The sequence below is a fragment of the Battus philenor genome, unplaced genomic scaffold (genome assembly GCF_028537555.1).
Source record: "Battus philenor isolate CCGP_79_NKW_IND1 unplaced genomic scaffold, ilBatPhil1.0.hap1 SCAF_28, whole genome shotgun sequence".
NCBI classification, from domain to species: Eukaryota; Metazoa; Arthropoda; class Insecta; order Lepidoptera; family Papilionidae; genus Battus; species Battus philenor.
Genome location: NW_027181691.1, coordinates 8,177,101 through 8,200,251, shown reverse-complemented (window position 1 = coordinate 8,200,251; position 23,151 = coordinate 8,177,101). Strand labels below are relative to the sequence as shown.

At 31.9% G+C, this 23,151-nt stretch overlaps 2 protein-coding genes across 3 annotated transcripts in view; one reads left to right on the top strand and one right to left on the bottom strand.

Moving 5' to 3' along the window:
- The first annotated feature begins 1,646 nt into the window (after positions 1-1,646).
- LOC137925839 (cytochrome P450 4V2-like) lies at positions 1,647-15,848 on the top strand. The gene is made up of 16 exons (XM_068769300.1): positions 1,647-1,692; positions 1,755-1,951; positions 2,646-2,700; positions 2,779-2,977; positions 3,822-3,973; positions 4,054-4,233; positions 4,763-4,913; positions 10,009-10,022; positions 10,532-10,642; positions 11,700-11,885; positions 13,088-13,149; positions 13,389-13,455; positions 14,021-14,213; positions 14,639-14,790; positions 15,000-15,179; positions 15,694-15,848. Exons 1-16 carry the CDS (start codon positions 1,647-1,649, stop codon positions 15,846-15,848), a joined length of 2,100 nt encoding a protein of 699 aa, XP_068625401.1.
- Positions 15,849-19,793: 3,945 nt separating this feature from the next.
- LOC137925879 (cGMP-specific 3',5'-cyclic phosphodiesterase-like) overlaps positions 19,794-23,151 on the bottom strand; it is a 139,904-nt gene continuing 136,546 nt past the window's right edge. The window contains exons 17-19 of one of the 2 annotated variants that reach the window (XM_068769353.1): positions 21,901-22,066; positions 20,984-21,179; positions 19,794-20,361 (exon numbers count right to left, since the gene is read on the bottom strand). In XM_068769353.1, coding sequence (XP_068625454.1) covers positions 21,026-21,179; positions 21,901-22,066 — 320 coding nt within the window. In that variant the 3' untranslated portion in view covers positions 19,794-20,361; positions 20,984-21,025. The remainder of the gene's footprint in view (positions 20,362-20,983; positions 21,180-21,900; positions 22,067-23,151) is intronic. The other variant, XM_068769352.1, reaches the window with a different exon arrangement.

Genomic DNA, 23,151 nt, shown 5'->3' with positions numbered 1-23,151 from the left:
GGAGTGACTAGATTTAAGGGGAGGCCTTGGCTTGAGCTGTCACTCATCTATAATACCCGTTTAGCATTACGATTCAAAAGTCGTACTTCAATCTTTTGTTTGAATTACATGAGCATAACTGTGTGTGTTATAAGGTGAATATTTAATGGGATCAGGCGTTGCCTTGCAGAAGCCCATCCTAAGTAAGAAAAGGAACAATATCTAGCCACCTCCGCACATGCAGTGGTAGTCGTGCAACAAAGGGCATCGCCCGCCAGTCCGCTGATAAATGCGTATGCGGCAAACAATGCGAATTACACAACTGCCACCGTCAAATCACTCAAGAACGCGGAAGTGGCTAAATATTGGTCCTTTTCTTAATAAGGTGAATAGTCGAACTTGTTGTGGTTATCGGAAAACACTGGGTGCCGTTATATTAGAACCTGTCCTACTGGAAATCTGTAAAGAAGGTCTATATACAGCATTGGGTGAAATGAAAGATTGAGCAAATTATGATGTCGTTTTTACAATATACAAAAATGATCGGAGGCCTGTGAGGCGTGGTTTTAGATACGTCACGTTCTCGATATTCGGCCCTAGGCACATTAAATAGGCCTATTGCGGTGTGACTTGTTTTTTCTTTTCACGACTAATATTAAAATTTTCATCAAAATTGACGCGGCGTGGGTAGGCCCTTCTCTAGGTAGGCCTATGGCATAGGCAAGTTCGCTGGAAGTCACTGAATGTGGGCAGCGCAAGACTGGTCATCGTTGTGATCTTTATGGTGGATGATGATGATTATTTGGTGTCAGTAGATGATGCAGTTCAACCAATTTAAATAGTTTTTAAGAGGACACTCATTAAAGTTCATGTAGTATGAAGCACGGTCACTGTAATAGATTACTAATGTATCTACATATTACATTAAAAAAAAAACAATACCAAAATCCTCCAAATTTAAATTATTTGCGCTGAATATTGCATTTAAAATAAATCGATTTGCAAAGATAATTAAATGGATATCAATTAAAATAATTTTAATATTTTTAAATGAATTTATTTGCACGAGCAAAGAAAATTACGACTTTAGAATCTATATACGTAAAAGGAGATTGGATATAGGTGTAAAAGCATTGAAGAATATTGCTTATTTATCGTCAATTAATATACGTTATACGTTTGAAATTATAATGCTAAGCGACTTAAAATTTGGTAGAAAAATTCCTTTATCGAGTAAAGGTGAATTGAGAACGAATCTTACGAAATTCTATTTTGTGAGTTGAAGCTTTTTTTAAAACTATCACCCTGTATATAAAAGTTTTCCATCTTTGTCTTGACTTATTACGATAAGTTTTTAATTATAAGGTATAGAGATAACTAAGAAATATATTTTAACCATTCTTGTGGGTTGAAATATATTTTAAATTATTGCTTTAGATATCTACCCACAAACACTCACACTCATAAGGCATTACGAGTCATGCTAAGCTTCCAGGGGATAGTTAGTTAACACGTTCACTGCGGGCCCAATTTTAAAGAACTTTCAGCTGGTGCGGCTGAGGTCGAATCAGCCTCAAGCTGAACTTCCTAGTAGTGCGGTTGAGGCCTTTTCTGCCTCATGTTTCAAGTTGAGTGTAAACAGCCGCCGCACCAGTGCAAAGTCTACCATGAGGCTGAATAAACCTCAAGCCGCAGTGAACGTGTTAACCAACTGTATGTGATTCTTAACATGCTAATGCGTTTAGTTTGAAGTCTGTATTGATATTTCATTCCAGGTACTGCAACCGGAGTGGATTTAGATCATGAAGAAAGTCTTAACAAAAAGTTTCGAGATGCCGCTAATAATATTGCAGGAATTACGTCGGACAGGGCTTTAAAATTCTGGTTGCACAACGATTTCACATGGAACAGAAGCAATGATAAAATCAAGATGGACAAAGACTTGAATTTTTTGAACGGAATTTTAAATATGGTACAAATATATATTTAATTATATGATATAGTCAAAGTCGCTAGAAATCGCTGGATGCCAGCAGAATAAGATTAGTAGTCATAACGATCTTTGAGGCAGATTTATGTTAGTATAGGCTCACAAGTTTATGATGACGATGATTTAGAAATCCAATAACAAAATAGGTTGCAATTTATAGATTTTCACATTCAAAAGCTATTTTAATTTTTAGTATAATTGTTTATGTCACAGACTTAGAGAACTTAAATAAGGAGCTTAAATTAGCTTAGCAATAATGACAATGATAACACAATGACAAAACTTATATTTATTATTCTAGATTATTCTTGATAGAGTTGGTTTTATTACAGAATTAGTGACATCGTCACCACGATTTCAGGCGTATGACGTCCAGTGTTGTATATAGGTCTTTCCTATATATTACAATAAGCTGTTAGCGGCCTGGAAACATCGTTTTACGACAATCTTTACCAGTTTGTCTGTCTATCTTCTAGTTAGATGTACTATGTTGTACTGCCGGAATAACTTATGGTCCTATCAATCTTCAATTCTGTGGGTTATGTAGCCATCTAACTGCCACTTACACTTGCAAGTTACGTTCTGAGGGCTATTATTGAGATATTTAAACATATGTCCAAACATGTAAAAATACCTTTAGAACTTATAATAAAAATAAAATTTACTTTGTTTACAGATTATTAAGAAACGCATGGAGAATGACAACAATCCAGACGTTAAGAATACTTCTGGTGGGTTGATTACGTACCATAAAAGATGTGAAACATTTTGTTGTTTGATAAAAGTTACAACAATTATTTTGTTTTTAGGTGAAAGTCTTAAAACGTTTAGTGACATTTTATTTCACTTGAAAGACACTGATGGGGAGAAAGTTTTTACTGATCAAGATGTGAAAGATCATGTTACTACGTTAATCGTCGCTGGATATGATACAGTAGCACTGAGTTTGCTATATACAATTTTATTGATAGGTTCCTATCCTAAAGTGCAAAATAAAATTTATGCAGAGTGAGTATAAACGTTCTGATACGATACCGAAACCGCTGTACCGCGCCATGGGTAAGTGTGCGGCCACGGGGGGAGGTAGTGTCGCCCGCTGCGTTCCATCAGTCCGCTGTTAATATTTGTGGCTATAATCCTCAGCGGTTCGATACCATCATAGTCAAAGTCACTAAAATTGAATGATTTTCTTTAATTTTTTTTTATTTGCATTCGTATCAATTAAAGTTTGTGGAACGTTTGTGGAATGAAAGTATTTATAAAATAACAATTTTACTAATTTATAAAAATAAATCGTAGAGTGAAGAATTTTTGACTCAATTATAGTGAGAGTTAAGGATAGTAGTGAAAGCGATAGAAAAAATCATGAAAATAGAAAAAAAATATGGAACGCATCTATAAAATCAGAAGCTGTCAGAAGTTACAATTTACGTCGTCATTTCAAACTATAGTTGTTCATTGCAAAGTATAAGGCTTCCTTTATACCAAATTTATACCAAATCGCCACGCTTGGTAGGCGTGTTGTTAATCGCAGTGCTGTATTATGGTACGCAGAGGACGCTGCTGTCCATGCACTGGAAATTTGTCTATTGGAGTGCCAATCAAAGTGTAAATTCTATGAGATTGAACACCAGGAATTGAACTCGCGACTTTCAACCGCAAGTCTCAGTTCTCTACGGCAGGGCTACTATTGCTCGACTACAATATACTACAATATAGGCTGATTTTAATGAGGATTCATTGTAAATGCAAATGTTGATAAGATATTTTTAGTCTTCATTATTATAGGTTTTCCTAGAAAAAGTGTAAAAAAATCGAACCCCATTTTACCAATATTATTTATAATTCACAGATTAGCAGATGTATTCGGAAAATCTGACAGAGATGTTACGAAAATTGATTTGTCTCGTTTGGTTTATTTGGATGCAGCCTTAAAAGAGTCTATTCGTTTGTATCCAGTGGCTCCTTATATAGCAAGACTGCTAGATAGAGATATTAAACTAAGTAGGTTTTTGATTATAACTTTAATGAATGCAATCGATTTTTTTTTTGGGAACCATAATTAAAAACTTTTTTGAACGTAGAAAACTTGACGCTGTATTCTGGAAATTCTTGCTATATGTCTATATATGGAATCAACCGTCATCCAATCTGGGGTTCAGATGCTGATCAATTCAAACCGGAAAGATGGCTCGATCCTGCGAGGTTGCCTAAAAATCGTAATTACTTTGCGTCATTTAGTTTTGGACGACGCAATTGTATCGGTAACTAGTATTTCACTATATTATTTGAATTGTGATATTCGGTGTATTTATTAAGTCTTGTATTCTCTTTATTATTGTGTACTCGATAATAATGAATTTACCTAAATATCTTTCACGTTTTCTGCGTAGTTTATACTGTCTAAAAAACTCTCTACCTACTAAAACTACGGCAATGCTTGTGCAATTGGCTATGGTGATGTGTCTCACACTTACTCAACAAACTGGACGGCCTTATGACCTTCTAACTGCATTCGATTCATTTTCAATCTTCGCAAAAATCACTATATCTTTCTCCGTTAAAATGACCGCATATCCGACGGCGCTATTCTTTGGGTGCACTAACTACACTTTTCTCTTTAATCTTTTATCTCACTTCACCTTCCTACTGATGATCTTAATTCCAATTTTTATCCAGTATACAAGAAAAAAACACTTCGCTCCTCGAGCAATCGTTGACTTAAATAACCGTAAATTAAATATTAGTTTTTTAAGGTATTCGTGATTGATATAATGTTGTACCATATTGCAGGTAAATCCTACGCTACCATGTGGATGAAAATAGTGCTTGTGTATATATTAAGACGCTACGTAATAACGGGTGATCACACCAAGACCGTGAGCATGTATGAAGTCCTTCTAAAGCCGGTTTCCGGCCATTTAGTAACAGTGGAGAAAAGAAAGTGATTTGATAAACATGAATAAATTTATTGGTTCACTAAATACATCTGTTTTATTATTTAGTGTTTGCAATTGATTATATTGAAATATTTTAACATAACGGTGCATGAATAATTATGTATTTCCATGTAAAAAATATACAAGCATAACATTGCTTCGCTTATTTTAGACTGTTATGTATATTTAATGTATATATGTAAGAAAAGGACAAATATATATCAACTTCCGCCAATGCAGTAGTAGTCGTGCAATAAAGTGCACCGCCCACTGATAAATGCGCAAGCGGTAAACAATGCGAATCACACAACTACCACCGTTAAATCACTCAGCATGTGTTTCACTCCTTCACGGGGCATCTTCAGGAGTAATGTTACACCAATTAGTGCCAAGCACAGAGTGAGCACAGTTGGCTGTGTATGCACGTATGCCCTAACTGCCCTCTCCTTCATGTCTCTCATTTCCATCCAAAGGTTGTCTGGTAGAGATCGCTTCGAGCGATAAGACCGCCTTTTTATCATATGAATTGTCTTTTTTTTCCTCTATTTATATTTAAAAATAAAAAAAATAACTTTTTTGGATTATGAAGAGAAAGAGAGAAATAAAAACAAACTTGTTTTTATTTAAAGTCTTGACCTTGTGCAGATCTTTATTTATCTTTATTCTTATTTATACACATAATAAAGATCTATGTTCATACAAACATTGACTACGGGTAGCTGTAATTTACAATAACGTTCTTCTGCAGTACAAATTTTGTGTCAATATTTGCACCGTTGCTTCATAAACGTAGCAAATTTAACAACGATAATAAAAAAAAATTAATAATGTACCAGTGCTTACGTCTGCAACCATGAGGAATATCTACAACAAAAGAATGTCAACTCTAAGGATAAAACGAAAACCCGTTGAACGCAGTGTTATTAATCAGCGGATCTCTTGTGAATTAAGCAAAGAATTGCTAGTTATACTGCTAAAACTTTAATATATTAGGGCGACCGGAAAGTCTAATGTCGTCTCTGTGGACATATTATACAGAAAAATCGATTGATTTTTACCGCTCCGGCATTGAAAAATTTGTATACTAGATGGCAAAAGGTTGATGATAACGAAGGTGAATATATTGTTGATTAGAAATAAAAACTTGTTAAAAATGTAGCCGTGTGAATTTAACTTAAGAAAGCAAATTTACTTTCCTGTTCTCCTAATAATTTATTGTTAAGTTGCTTGTTGCTTCTCCAAAAAACATATTTCACAATACCACGTAAAAGAGTGTTGAAGATTTTTTTTCAGTCACGGAAATTGCATCTTTGTGTTCTAATTATACATATGCCTAATAATAACTTAATTTTGGGTCAAGCGTAATTAGTTCAAATTTTTTTCAAACTTGTTTGTTTGTAGTAATAAACACTGTACGAATAAACTTGTTATGTTAGGGATATGCTTACGAACATTCTTCAGTCTTAGAACAACAACTTTAGTGGAAATACTTATTTACCGCCATTAATCGGATTACAAGAATTTTGAGTAAGATTTTAATAATAATTTACTATTTAATTTGTGCAATAAGGAACAAATAATCGTTTTACTTGTTTAAAAAATTATCTCATTACTTTAATTAATCTATATTAATTAACAAAAATAAGTGACCGTTGAATTTATAAGTATAAACTGAAGTTTTACAATCTGTTGTTGAATTCGAGCAGTTTTGGAAGCTTGAATAAATATCCATTCCAGGTTTTATTATTAAATTAAATACAGATATAGAAAGTAAGACACGCGAATGTACATTTTTAGGATTTTTGTGATTGAGTTATAACTTTTTTCAGAATAAGGATTGAAGATGCTGTTTTTTACACTACTGTGTATTGCGATATTTCTGTACACATGGAAGCGGAAAGCATCTCGCCCCGGTAGTCCACCTGTTTACCCCGGTGCCTTGCCTTTGATTGGTCACACGCATATGTTTTTAGTGGACACTGAAAGTAAGTTATTTTTCGTAATAGTTGATTCAATATAAAGTTTAGTTTGGTAAATAATACGATGAATATATATTATTTATTAAACGAAAGAAGGATTGTAATTAAATGTTTAAAAATTATTTCGTAAAGTCATAGTCTAGATTTTTGGTTAGGTTCTTCCAAATGTCACTGAAGGTTTAATATTAATATATAAAACATATTTGCAAGTTTTAAATATTCATCGCCATTTTGTACTGAATTTCAAAATATTAATAGTGAACTTTAATTCGGTAAAAGGTTTAAGAGCGACTGAAAGTTCTCTTGGGATTCCTCATAAAAATCACAAAGCAAACAGATCGACATTATTTTTATTATTAATGTTTCTCATACGATCTGTATGCTAGCGATAGATGTGTACCAAATGACAAGGTCCTACTGGAATCAAGTCATGGAGTTATACACATTTCTTAATGCGTTGGTTGCAAGAAGTTTATTAAAAAATAAAAGTGAACTTTATTAGGGTCGACCGTGTATTTCGATCTCATTTTCATAGATCATGTCATATTGTGTATATATTTAGTTTCTGCTTACCTAACCGTAATTTTCCACTGTATAATGTACACATACTCAATTGAAACTATATTCAACTAGTTCCACGCGTTTTGTTCAAAATTTGGCTTCGGTTATTTTTTAAATATTTCATTTTTGAATGTAAAAGAATTTTTTTTCGTTTTGGTAGGTGAAATACACGTAGAAATACTGCCGGGAATTTCGGCACACAGGAAATTGAAACAGATTTTCTTTTCATAATATATATATATATATATATATATATAAATATAAAATTAAATATGTAATTCAGAAATAATTACACAAAAATTATATGACAGATCCGTAAATTATGGATATTTTTTGTGTAATGCATGTAACAGTATCTATCCCCCGTTTGGAATCCACTGTATGCAATTTACGAAAATAAAATTGAAAGAGTACAAAAAAAATTCGTATTCTGAACTACCGAATGCATTGCCCCCGGGATTCTTAAAAAATGTTTTTTAGCAGATACCAAATGTTATCACTGAAGGATCGACGTTCTCTAATGGACGCCACTACACTTAAAAATATTTGTGCTGGCAACGTTAACTGTTCAGAACTGTTGTCGGAGGTAAACTTTCAAATTCCTGCAGCTAGAACGCGTTCTAGATTTCTCTTTTTGTTATCAAAGGCTAAGACAAATATCGGTAAACGTGCACCCTTATACAGAATGTGTGACCTCCACAATTCATATATTAGTGATATTGATATATTCTCGTGCTCTCTTGTATCTTTTAAAAGACAATTTCGTTCGAAATTATTGGGTACACACAAGACAATTTGATACAATTTAAACCATAATATAAATATATGATATAGATATATAAACAAACATAATATAAGTTTATAAACCATAATCTTTGACCCCTGTTTATTAATGTTTTTACTTGTTCTGTCATTGTTTGACCATAAATCAATAAATGTTTTCAGTGAGATAGTTATAAGGTAGCAATTGTAACTAATTTTATATATCTATGCTTCTAGTTTGTACTTTCTTACTACTTTTTGTTATTGTTTATCTCCAATAGAGTAAATAAAATAAATATCTTTATTTAACAACTAGGTATGCGCAACTTCGTCATTGTGTAATTTAATAAAAAATATTTATCTTGTTTCGCTTTTTCATTTTTGAATGTTTTTTTAATATATATGGCCTGAGTTACTTCTTAATACATCAGCTATCTGCTATTACAAGTCACGTCAAAATTGGCACAATCATTTCTAAGATTAGCCGGCACAAATAGACAGACAGAAAAAAATAAAAAAGTGTTATTTTGGTATATGTACTGTAAGGTAAAAACCAGTTATTTTAGTTAATTTTATTTATTGGTGTAGTTAACAAGTCAATGTGGCAATTTAGATTAATTCGACACACTACATAATATTGAAATATTAAAGTGCTTATATATTTTTAGCTTTAAATATGACGTGACAAAAAAATATTACGCTTATTATACATTGCTTAATTGGGACATAAATGTTATTATAATAAAGTTTAACCTTGTAAGTTAAAACCATTTATATTGACAAGTGTGATTGACTGGTCATGATAAGTAAACTAGGTGATATTACTTTACGCTTAAGTGGATATTACATTACCAGGGGCCTGTACATACGCAAGTATATTTTTTATGATACCGGTTATTGTAAATAACAACGTTCGTCCCTCAAGCACGCACGTATTCGTTAATGAATAAGGTCTAATTACATTAATTAACTGTTGACTTACGGCAGAGAAACGATATTTCTCACTTCGGGTTCCTTTGACAAGGTCACAGCCGCTCGACAACACGTGGAGTGGGCTACGTTTTGGATTTCTGCACGTGATAGAATTAGTAATTAGGAGAGCCATAGAAGGTCGGATTGTCTAGTAGAATTGGCAGAAAGCTTGTCATATAGTGTTTAGAACAAATGCATGCTGGACTTTTAAGGTTCTGAAATGGAGACCACGTAGGAAGGATTTTCACCCTTCCCCACCCCTCTCACTCTCCCTTCTTCACCCTCTCTTTGTAACCTACTTACTTGTAACCTACTAGGATTTGAGCGTGTCAAAGATGAACATCAGCTAATCCTGCAATCCCACTTACATATAACGGGCTTTAAAAGTGGCATTTTAATTTGATTAGATAGGGAAAGTTTTGGTTAGTGAAGCTGAACGCCAATACTTAGCAACGAGGCTTCTCTGAATGAATATTCAAATGATATGGTGTTCGGTAATTTTGAATTTTTAATTTTCGGGTTCAAAATTATCGAACACCATATCGCGCCTTTCTCTCTACACCCTAATGGACACGACACCCGTTCGCTTAATCCGTTGTATTTTGAGAAGTTACTTCAATATGACAGATGCAATTACGCTAATTGTAAGCTCATTCAGAAATAACAAAGGAAGTAAATATAAACTTACAATTTAAAATTTTATATACGTACTGTGGTTTCGTAATGATTTTTTTATTAATTTATTTACATTAATGTTAATACCGTATTATATATGTATATGAATCGTTCAATTTTAACAGTTGATTTTAATTTCTTTTGTTCACAGAGCTTTGGCAGAAAGTAAACGATTATGCCAATTACAGCATCAAAATTAAAAGTCCTGTCATGTTAAGTACGGGATTTTGGGATTTGTGCAGTTAAGTATATCTAATGTTTTCTTTAAGTAAGTTTATTTTTTTAATAAGACCAAGCCGTTCTTGATAATTTTTAATTATAGCAAATAAATATTCTAAGCAAGCATACATCTATGACACACATGTGTATGTGAGTATATGTTTATAAATATCTTGTAAGACTTTGTTACTAATCCTGTATGTGCTATAGATTTTATTGAGTACCTTTCTTATATGTGGGATTATGATCCATTTGCACGTCCTCACAATGTAAATAATGTTAAAGGCGGAAAACTTGTAAAGACCCATTGATGTATAAGTCGTCTGTTAAAATGTAACTAGTTTTTTGTTTCCTGAATGAGTGAAAATAAAATAAAATAAAGTGCCGAGTATCGCATTGTTTTTGTCACATAAACGTTAAATAAACTTGTTTTAAATGAATAATATTATTTTCAGTGATAACTGATCCGGATGACTGTCTCGCCGTAGCTAATAATTGTCTTGCAAAAGATCACATGTATTCCTTTGTGAAACCATTAGCGGGCGATGGGCTAGTTACAGCATCACGTAAGTATTCATTTTTAAAAAGATCACGCACAAGTACAGAGCCTTGAATATTAACATGAATTTACTTTATATCTGATCTTCACTCATTGATAAATCAAACTTAAATAAGAAAGCTATAATTGGACGTCATCATGTGACAGATATTTTATCAATTTAATAGGTGTATTTTTATTAAATCTAATTTGTATCGCTAGTGTTTTTTTTACAATATTTTTTTTCGCTTTTACTCAACGCAGACAGGAGAGGGTTGCCGCTATTTGATACGGATCTTTCTTCTCCCAGCTGCGGGGTACGGCAGCGTTTTATCATTATTCACAATTTTTCTTATACAATTTTCTCTTCTGGGTAAATACAGCTAAAATTCATACATAATAACACTTCAACTTGGAAGTTTTACTCAACTATACATTAGTTAGTACACTATTTTATTAGCTTTGTAGTTAGTAGTTGTGCGTGTAAAAGATATCTTGATGAGTTTTCGCAGTTTGTTTATATCGGTGTCAATATAATACTCGTAAGTTGGTCAAAAAGTGCCGTCACATTTTATTTAAAAATTCTGGATATTATCTTTCTAAGTTAGTTTATATTTCACTTTAGTAAATAGTTGCTATTTTGTTCGATGCCTTTTTAGAATATCATAAGTGACATAATGATACGGTATATAGAGAAATGTTTGAACGTTTGATAATAAAGAGAGAAAAGTAGTCTTGATGTCAGCCTTACACTGCCCAAAGATTTCTCAAGATCATCTCCTTCCACCTGTTTCGAACAAACAGTTGGAAGGAGATGCAAGGTCAGGGATGTATGCTTTATTACTCCATATCCACACTCTCTTTATTTTTATTTAGTGGATAAATACTTGTGTGGTGTAGCGTTATCATGATGAAAGATGACATCTCTTCTATTGATTATTTATTTTACCCCGAACATTATATTAAAATATTTATTTAGTTTATATGTAAACAAATTTGCAGTATAGATTTTATATCGTTTCCAAAACACGTTTCTATTTACCTAATGCTATGTGATACTCGTATATTGGCACGTATTTTTCTAGCGTCTGTGTGGAAAAGGGATCGCAAATATCTAAATCCAGCATTCAAGCAACAAATTTTAGACCAGTTTATGCCCCTATTCAATAGTCAAGCGAGACGACTCGTTACAGATTTGGAAAAAAGTGTGGGCTCTGAACCATTTGGTCATGATGTTTATCTACTCAGAAACATGTTGGAGACAATATATGGTATGTTTATTTTGTAAACAATATTACAAAGCATTTTTATTTGTTTCCTGAAGTAAGCGACGTCAATGCTAAATAATGTGAAATAATCTGCCTTTCTTAGAATCAGCTGTTATTAAAAAAAAAAAAAACAAAAACTGCCCAATATGAAAGCGAAATTGAATATATCTAGTTCAACCTTTGCCAACCAAATTTACCAAATGCTTTTTAAACAACAAGTACTGGATACTTACTGGATATATATGTAAAGGCTCTGAAGGTGTTAATTTATAGTACAATTGCTTTCAATGATTGCTACACCCTATCCAAAAATCTGAGGTTTCAGGAATAATAAATTACGCAATGACTCACTTTTATAGTGAGTCGATTTTATAGAGCGTTTTAAAAATTTGTATTACGACTTTTTAAATCAATTATTATTCACTATCTTTTTCTGCAGACTTTGTAATGCCAGAGGTGATTGGCTTGCCGCAATCCAATAGAAAAATTAAAGTAACATATTTCACTTTATATAGGTTGTTCAAAAAAAGGTGTAGAAAAAATTTTGCTGCCAAATTACCTAAACAATCACCAGTTTAAAGACTTTACAAAACTAACCAATCGTCCTGTATATTTAAATATGAATAAATAACTTCACTGATTTAAGTTACAATTTATGAATAATTTTCTGATGTAGGTTGTTGTTATAAAAGATACGATTCAAGCATGTATTTTAATTAATTATTTATTAAAAAATTAATTTGTGTACAATACTGCAGCAGGTGATTTTACAGATATAGGCTATAAGACTTAAGTAAAAGTCTTCGCTATTGTATAAGAATTCTCACATTTAAAAATAGACCGCAATAAATATGTTCTACTACATTTTTCGATGCGAATCAAAAGCAAAACAAGTCCTTTGGCGAATTCATAGATGTTGCCTAAAACAATTTGAGGAGTAAATTGTTAAGAAGCGTATGCTATTTGAGAAGAGATGTTTTCTCTATTTCTAAAATATTAGGTCAGGGGAAGTCTTATGCGGTGTCTGTAATTTTAACGACTATGCCAATCTCTAATAAATAATAAATGGAATATAGGAGTATTTTATAAGCGGGCTACTATTCGATGATAGCTAGTGGAAGAAATCTAAGTGATGCTTACCATAAAGAGCTTTAGCAAAATAGTACAATCACTAATAAAAATGTAATGTTTTTTAAAAATTACAGTAACAACAACGGGATTGCAATTGCGACAAGATAACCCAGACGATGCGGAGTTCTCAGAAACAGTACAAAAATTCTTCCATAATGCCATGGAAAGGTTCTTAACAGTTTGGTTGCACTTTGAGCCAATTTGGAAATTTAGTCGTAGAAAAATTATCTTTGATAGGAACGTTTTAAAAATTCATGAGTTTTCAAAAATGGTAAATTGCACTGTGTTTTACATATATTTATAGGTATGGCATTTACGAAAATTTGTAAATGGCAAGTATAAATAGACATCTAATCTGTATATTCATTATTCCAGATAATTGAGAACCGCAAGATAGAAAGACGTAACGGCACCTCATTAGCTCCTAATTCTAATGGTATTCGTAACTAAGTTTATTTACTTAATAATATTATAAATTAAATATTGTACAATCACGATACTTTAAAGACAACATAATACACGGTAATGTAATCACTTAAGCCAGTGGTCATGAAGAATAGGTGTCCGTGTGGTTAAAATGCCATAACCCTCCAACTAAGTCGGATGAAAACGAAATCAAGATGAAAACAAGAAAATTTCATGTCAAATCGTTGGGATCCGAACAAATATATAAATAATAATAGAATAATTACACTTGCTGCAGAAAATAGCAATAGAACTATTTGATATAGCATAAATTAAAAACGAACATACATACATAACAAAACATTCATACATATATACAACGTACATGCAAAACGTAACAAAGAAGTAGTAACAATAGCGGAAAAGGGAGGTAAAGAATGGTGAAGTTTGGATTGAGATGGAGCGGTCTTGTACCCAGTGCCGGATTCTAACGACAGAGTAACACATAATGTAGCTAATTTAAAATAAAAATGTTTTTAAAATAGTTGGATATAAATAATTATTATCATCACAGGGTAATTAGTTGAAATTAATAATTTTAGGAAAAACACTGAAGTCGTTTCTTGATCTGCTTTTGGATATGAAAGACAGGGGAGAACTTGCCAGTGATCAAGCTGTGAGGGAACACATGAACACCATTATAATTGCCGGCTACGACACCAACGCAACGGTGCTCACCTACGCCTTGGTTTTAATCGGATCCATTCCGCATGTTCAAGAGCGACTTTACAACGAGTAAGATAATAAGATTTGACTATCTTTTACCTATGTATACGTAAAAAAAACCTTCATACCATTAAGTTTCAAGCACAGAATGGCAAAACTGTTAAACAACAAACTACTTTTACTTTCAAAAAAAATAATTCAAACATGCTGAGTAGTTTTGCGGGTGATCCATTCCTTGTATTAAGCAAATACTTTTAAAAAATCTCATTATGTCAACGATTTTTAAATAATGATTAAGCTTTGGAATTAATTGATTTATTACCTTAACAGATAATCCAAAATGTAACCACAAATAAACTGGTCTCACCTTAGGAACCCTTGCAGTTTTAATTTGAAGTATTCTTTTATAAGGCAGCCTCAAGTAATTCTAATTTCCAAAATGGGGTAAAAATTCAGATTGCCGAGCGATAGCACAATAATTGTAAATTTCTCAGATTACAGGAAATATTCGGCACTAAAGATAGGGATGTTGAGAAGCAAGATTTATCAAAACTGGTTTATGCAGAAGCAGTATTAAAGGAGACAATGCGCCTGTACCCTATTGTTCCTGTTCTTGCTAGATGCACCGAAAAGGAGTTGCAGCTCAGTAAGTATTTTTTTTCTAAATGCAACGCCCTTGTTATTTTAATTATTTCTGAACAATTCAATTTGTTTTACACGAAATTCAATAAATGAAAGTATTGATTTTATCTAATATCATTGCCGGCATTTTAAAAATAGTCATAATATTCTAATATTGATTTCTTTTATGAATTAATTTTAATTAATGTAACAAAAATGTGATATTATTTAAAGAAAATTGCACGCTGTATCCTGGCACTACTTGCGTTTTGATGGCGTTTGCCTCCCACCGTCTCTCAATCTGGGGTGAAGATGCACACGAGTTTAAGCCTGATCGGTGGCTGAATCCCGAGAAGCTGCCGAAGAACTGCAATGCATTCTTCCCTTTTAGCCTTGGTCGCAGAAACTGCATTGGTAAATATTCAAGTAGCCGATTTCAATTGTGCGTTACATTTCATTATATTTGTAAAACAGCTTTTTAAAGTGCGTGCCTCACTTACCCCATTTCGTATATCCGAAAAGATATTGATATTTGTATGAAATACTACACACACGGCATAAGTTATTTTATAAGTGGTACTTCATAGAGCAAGACAATCTAGCAACTATAGGATATTGGTTGAAATCAGTTCAAAATACGATCGTTACTTATTTCTTTCAATGCTCAAATTTTTTTCCGCTCAAGTTTATTTAGCCTTGAACCGAGTCTTCTTTAAGTGTTAATTGTGTTGGACAAATCATCATCATTTTATTATTAGGACAAGGTTAATCTCATACAATCTATTGTACAGTTTTTAGTGTCTTGAGACTTGTAATATTTATTATTTCTTTTAATATTTTTTTTTTGATTTTGGGTAATATTTAAGGTTTCATCATTTACTAGTACAAAAAACCCATGCTAAATATTAATATCAACTGTAAATTTCAGGGAAGGCATACGCAATGATGTCAATGAAAATAACACTCGTTCACTGGCTGCGACAATACCGGATATCCGGTGACCACACTAAAATGGTGTTGAAGCTTGATTGCCTGCTGAAACCGGTTTCCGGACATTATATCACTATACAACACAGAAAATGATTTAAGAAACAAAATAAATTTTTTAAAGGTCAGCGGAAGAAGTTCCTTCGTATTTATTTGGAAGTTTCAGTCATATTTCTACAGTTTATTTATATTAACTTGCAATATTCATGGGGCTATTCTATTAAATGTATTTTTCATGTTACATGTATAGGTTTCATGTAATAAGATGCAGTTGATGTATAAATTTCTGGACTTCTGATAAAAAAAAAACTCGTAGTATTAGCACTATGTTAATATTAATCTGACACTACCTCATGAATTCTGTAGAAATTAAATCAGTTGAAAATATGACAGTACAAAGTTGGGGCTATATGACGGATGCATTATTGACTCTAATCAAAACTACTATTTTTGCTGTGTGGCTAAAAGTATATGCGGTCGGGTTTCTCTTATACTTATTAATTCTTGACCTACCAGCAACCGCCAGTTCTTAACGCTGAGCTCCCATTGATCTCTACCTTTCATCTTTCTCACTACGATTAATTAATAAATTTCGGAATTAATAAAATAACACATAAGTAGGCCAGTATCTTTATTTTTATATAAATTAGGTTAAAACTATAACTGTAAGGCATTGCAAACGGGCATCGCAAGATCGATCGATGTTCGTGACAATCCTTTGGGAAGACGTATACCTTACTGTGGGCGTTCAACAGCTGACATAACGATGATGAATTACTTTAAGTGTATCATCGAAAATGCACTGTAACTTCACCATAAACGTCTCTGTATCAATATAGTTTGTAAGTACCATTGTTTAACAAAACAAAAGAAAATATTTTTATAAATAAAAAGGTCATGTGTAACAATTACTCACAACAGATTCTTACCACTATTTTCATATGTGCTACAAAAAACAATCTATCTTTTGTCCAGTATTAAAAAAAATTATGAATAAAATTAAACAATAAACTAGTACTATAATTTTTATATATATTAGTTATTATCATAGTCAAAATCGTACAAACCTAAGGCGCTGTGCTGCGTCTTAAGTTTATAGGTATAAACGATTTTGGTATATAATTATTAGTAAAATAACCATCTATCTATCTTTCTTTAGCGCAACTAATATGAGGTGTGGAAGCGAAGCTTAAAAACAATACCAAAATTTTCTTTCGTACTGAACGTGAATTCAGTTCCGGTGGAGCTGTAAAAGTTCTTGGGCAAACTGCATGAACATCAATAGAAACAGCTAGCAAGCCGGACTGACGTTGTCGCCCGCGCCCGTGCTGACCATAGCCGAGACGAGACTACCATGCCGCTCGGGTTTGCTCCCTGATTTTTTTTCTTTCTATATGTTGGTGTTTGTATGTTTCATATGTTTGTGCTTATGTTGATATTTGTATGTGTATGTGAGATAATTAAATAGTGTAAATAGGCAAAGTGTTTATTTTTATGACGTCGATGATTGAGCCATACCTTTATATATGAAGCATCAACTTCATCATATCTTAATATTTTAGCTGTAAGGCATTTACTCTTGGACATGGGCTATGTTCGTCGATTTGCAATAGGACGACTAGCGTTCATCTTTTGACGACCTTAATAAGGTCCTGTAAAAATTATTGAGTTAGGTTAGAACTGATTGACATCGTCCAGGTGATCCGAAACTTTAGTTTAGATGTAATATGATTCAAATTTTTTCTTTAATAAGCATTACCATGAAAGGTTTCAAGCGTAGATCAGACGTGGAATTGCATGTAATAATACAAAACAGCGCATAATGCACTTTTAACAGGAGAGCTGTGTATCATCACAGGCTTGCTTGTTGCTAAAGGTATAATAAAAACATTACCAAAAATAAAACAACACAAAATGTCGACAATAGTTTTATTGATAGAAACAAATGTATCGTTAAAAATAGTTAAATGAAATATATAGGCGCATTCCCTGCTGGCATAAATATTATAGCAGATATAAATAACAATAGATTTATTCGAGGAAAGTAACTATTTGTTCATCTATGTTTATATCATTATGATTGAAAGTAGAAAGCATGAAGTTTCTTTAAGAAATTTGAATTGAAAACTAATGTAACTGTAAATAAATACTTATTCAATGTCAATAAGAGAAATTTTTAAATTTTAATCGAACCCGCAATATTACAATTTAAACTTTCATTTCGAATACTAGGATTAAAGAGATTGGCGTTTTATATAATCTCTTTAAACACTGTTTTTAGGGAAGCTCGTGTATATATATGTGCATAAATATTCATAAGTGCCACTAATATCTGCATGATTTAATACATACAGTAAGGTTAACAACAATAAAACTTCTTTTAAGATAACCTTTTATTGTACCAAACTGGCTGTATTCATGAATATATCTTGTTAGACCTCTCTTCTACTCATAATGTTTAAAAAGGTCTTTAAATACATAAGATGTATGCTTATATAACAGCAGAGAATGCCCAATATAAACGAAGTAACAGACTAGTAAAAGTACACAAAGAACTGAAGCTTTTACTTTCCGTACAATATATTTTTAACAGCATTGCTAAACTACTTGAAAAAGAATTTGTAATGAAAATATCCAGTAAAACAAAATTGTTCACATTTCAACATTGAATAAAAATGTTAAGGGAAATACAATAATTAGTACAGCTCTATAGAGTATATTCTAAGTCAGAACATCATGTATCTATAAATGATTTATTTACTAGAAGGGGAAAAATTAATAAAATACATTTTCCTCTTCGAGTTTGCTATAAGATATCTAGACTATTTAAACAACAGTAAATTCAGTTTCACGTCTACATATACCAGTTTTACCACTTCCATCAAATAATAAAATGTATTTAAAATTATAACAAACGGAAATCATTTCATATTTATAAAATATCTTTAATAATTAAACAAAAACAATGTGTAGGCGCATTCGTTTTGCGTTAAAAATTTGACAAGTAAGAAGACACATGTTGCACAAATTTTTTTGATTAAATGGTCGCCGTTTCAACCCATAGACACATACTGCAAGGCGTAGGCATTCCCCAATAGATATCTAGGGGGATATCTCATAATCGCCACGCTTGGCAGGCGGGTTGGCGATTGCAGTGTGGTACTATAGTACGCATAGTTTATTTAAAAAAAATATTACTTAGATACTCACAATCTCAAAAAAATATTTCTGTGTATATATATATATATATATATATAATATAGGAAAACCATTGCATATAATTATTAAAGAAACTTTGAAAATTGTGTATTGCACTGTCATACAGATAAAACTTGCCAACAACTAAAATTTCACGAAAAATGTATAATCTACATATATATGTATGTATATATTTGAAAAGTGTATATAATAGAGGAGAAAATGAAGAATAAAAAAAAGCGTGTGGGTATATAACACACATTTTGTCTTCATTGATAGAAAACATAAAATCAACTCATAGTAAATATTCTGAAGTTATTTAATCACACAGTACTTTATAAGAACGGTATATTAAAACAATCGACTAGAATCATAATACTTTATATATTTATTTATATTTCACCGACTGTAAATAGCATAACTTTGAATGTTGAAAATAAATATATTCTTGAAATAATTTATTAATTTTTAATTTAATTAAAATTAACTTAAAACAATTTCTTAATCTCATTCTTAATGTTACGGGTAATCCGTACACCTTATTTCACAGGCCAAGTGACGACGGTTCTATTTTAAAAGTTTAAATTAAGGTTTTATATTGGTAATGTGGTGAGTTTACACATACAATATTGGATCAAATATTTCTTTTACAATGAGAAATCTATCAAATTTATATGAATATTTCAACATTGTTCAAATATAATAAACTTAATTTTATATATATATATATATATATATATATATATATATATAAATAAAGAAAAAAATTGTTTTTATTTTTATACTTTTTCCGTTGATATTTATTGATTGAACTACAAAATAATCATATCAAAAATTGTCGGTTTACCAATTCAATATATACAACCACTTGCCGATATAATAAATTGCTTGTTTTAAAATAGAACCTCGTGAAGTAAAACTAGATCACAGTCTATGTAAAATACATTAGTAAGATAAACATTTACCTAAAAGTTTCCTACACAGGAAAATATTTTTCAAAATAAGACACGAGAACTACTGTGGTATAATTACATCGAAATATCATCCGACTGAACTTGATGAATATACAACATTAGATAGTCAAACAGAGTTGATGTACTACAGAAATAATGTTAGCAATAAAGAAATAAAGATAGTTTTCCTGATAAGATCGAATTTTAAAAGAAGCTCATGTTTGATGACAATGTCAAAAGTTCTAACAACGTTTTAATGACGTTCAGTCGGTGGAAGTGAGTTCCGGTCACCACTGCGCAGTATACTCATCACCAGTTTATATTACAGTCACTAATAGTAGAAATTTAAAATAGCAACTATTTCACTGAACGAACAAGAAGCATACGCCCGATTTTATTAGTCGATCGATTTGGACGGCTTCACCTTGTCCTTTTTCTCTGCATTGCTCTGGCTAGTCCTGTGAAATTAAAAATAATTTATTATCAACATCATTACTTCAGCCATAAAACGCCTCTCCATTGATTTACTATAAGGGTCGGTTGGAAGCGGCCCACATACAGTATTTTACGAGTACCTTGATTGTGGTGCTCCGTGGTCTCAACTTCGCAACCTTAAGGTTCCAAGTAAATATGACCGCTAAAGTCTTCAAGAAGATCACGGATCAGCAAACGCAGCGTTAAACAACCAGCTACAATTTTAACAAAAGACCATCCTAAGGTCGTTGTAAGACGCTGTATAGCCGCTTCTTGCTGATCTAGTGAAAATCTCTGAGAGAGGTATGTCCATCAGTGGATGTCTTACGTTTGAAATGATGACGTCTTAGATCATTCTATAAAACTAGTTATGATAACCTATTTTTATTCTGGTTTAGCTGGAAAGTATCTCAACCTATCACAGTAATATTAATTGTTGTACTGAAGCGTCTGCACTCATATGTGTATATTAGCGTTGATATGATGTAACGCAAATTTGTTATATAACGAGATACTGTACTCGATATATTTGAAAGTTTTTTTGACAGGAGCGGCAACTTTATATCAGCACTTAGAAAAAGTGTTTTCTTTTGCACTATTACTTACCAGTGAAAACTTAGACGTCACAACATATGGCATAACCTGCCCTTATGTTTCGAGGTCTTGCTGGCCTGCGAGGTGCGTTCTGGCTCTGTCACGACGGTGCAGTGGCTGTTCTTGTCTGCCAGAACTGTCGTCAGAGTCTTCTCTTTGTCTTTCTCCTCGCTCTGGGAGTTTGGCGCGTAAAGAGATCTGCAACAGACTTTGTTTTGTTTTACAATAGATAATTAAGTTATAAATAAGTTTGGTACGTTAAAGTCTAAAGTCCTAAAAGAAACAGATGAATTTATAGTTATTTATTAAATTTATAACGGTACTAAATTATATACATATTTTTAATCAAAAAAGAGAAAAAACAGACGGTTTCATATAATTAATTATTTTAAAAGTCTTCCGATAAAGAAATGCGTAACATGAGTCAAAAAAGAAAAATATATATGTTGAAAGCGCTGTATTAAAAATTAACCTCTTTCGTCAGCATCGAAACTAGAATACATTACAGTATCTATTATTTAAGTTATCTCTTTACAAAAATTAAATTGCGAAGCGAACGCATACTCATTTCTGTAGGGTAAAGTGATTTGTTTGGAGAATTGTTATTCTGTCAGATTAAATGTCGGAAATAATATATATAATATAATAGTCGGAAGACCTTGAAAAAAAGTCGCTTTCAACTGGTCTTGCTAAATATTAGGGGGAGACATGTCCATCAGTGGACGTCTTATTGTTGCAGTGATGATAAATATAATAATATAATATAATAAAATAAATTTTATTTTATTATATTATTATATTTAACATTTATTATATTTATTATATTTAATTTTCCGCTGGTTAATAAGCGTAGCACTTTCTACTTCCTCGGAAACTTATTAACAATATTATTCTTGTAATATAAATAAAATTTACGTTGAATAGTTTACCTAGTAAATTTATTTCTGGGCGGACGAGACGTAAAGTTGCCAGGTTTAGGGCGTCTCAGCGAATAAGTTTTTTTCACAAGCGCCATATTACTAGTTTCGGGTGCAGATTTAGCGCAATTAAGTGTGGTGACCGTCAACTCGACATCTTTGATTGCTTCGTTAGATGCTGAAAGTTAAATATTATATAAGAAATCACCTTGCTTTCATATGATGTACAAAAATTTTCATTACATTACTAATACATTTACAAATATTTTACATATTACTTACAAATAAAGGATTGTTTTCCAACACATATGAATAGCTTTTTAACTAGATGGCGGCACAAGTCATACAACCGCATACATATTAATCTAGTATTACAATAATAGTAGCACAATAATAGTAATAAATGTTACGTACAATTAACGAATGTTGGTTTTTTGTTACGATTTTGTATGGCAAGAGTAAGTATTGTAGCAGATTTTTCAATCGCATAATTTTATAAAATCCATTTGGTTATTAGTATCAAGCGATATAATTAATTAAGGTAAACTTTTCAGCTAAAATTTTATAGCGACACACCGTTATACTATCATCATCATCGGGGCTAACGCTATCGCTCTTGCTGTCGTTGAATAGCGTGACACTACGCTAATTAGCATAGCAGTGCTTTACTGTTTTAAAGTATACGATGCATTTAAATTGACATTAAATGATTTTTAAAGGTTCTAGCCTACGCAAACCGTGATTTAGCTTGTCATCATTAAAATTGTATATTAGCCTAAATTATTCTCTTTCAAGCGATATAAATAATGTATATGAATAAGTTCTCTGCTCACATATATAATTTTTAATACTAATCTCTATAATGATGATTTGACTTCTCTATTGTTATACTGACTTCCTTCGGTGAGCTTCGAAAGCTGGGAAACATTAGATGAATATATAAAATATATATGATATACAAAGATACATTTCTTTTCTAAAAAAGAAGCGTTAAACTGAGAAAACACTGAAAAAAATCTATTTAAAAATGAGTTAATTTCATAAGTCACAAATTTTTTAGTTTTTCTAAGGCTTGTAACGCTGAATTATTGGTCAATTTCTTAGAATTGTACTAATTATTTTAGTTTATTGTTCTGTAATATTTCTGGATGTCTTTTAGGTGTTTATGAATTATTATAATTAGTATATGAATATTATAATAAGCAACGGTAGCCCAGTGGTAAGGACTGAGACGTGCGATTGTAGGTCGCGGATTCGAATTTC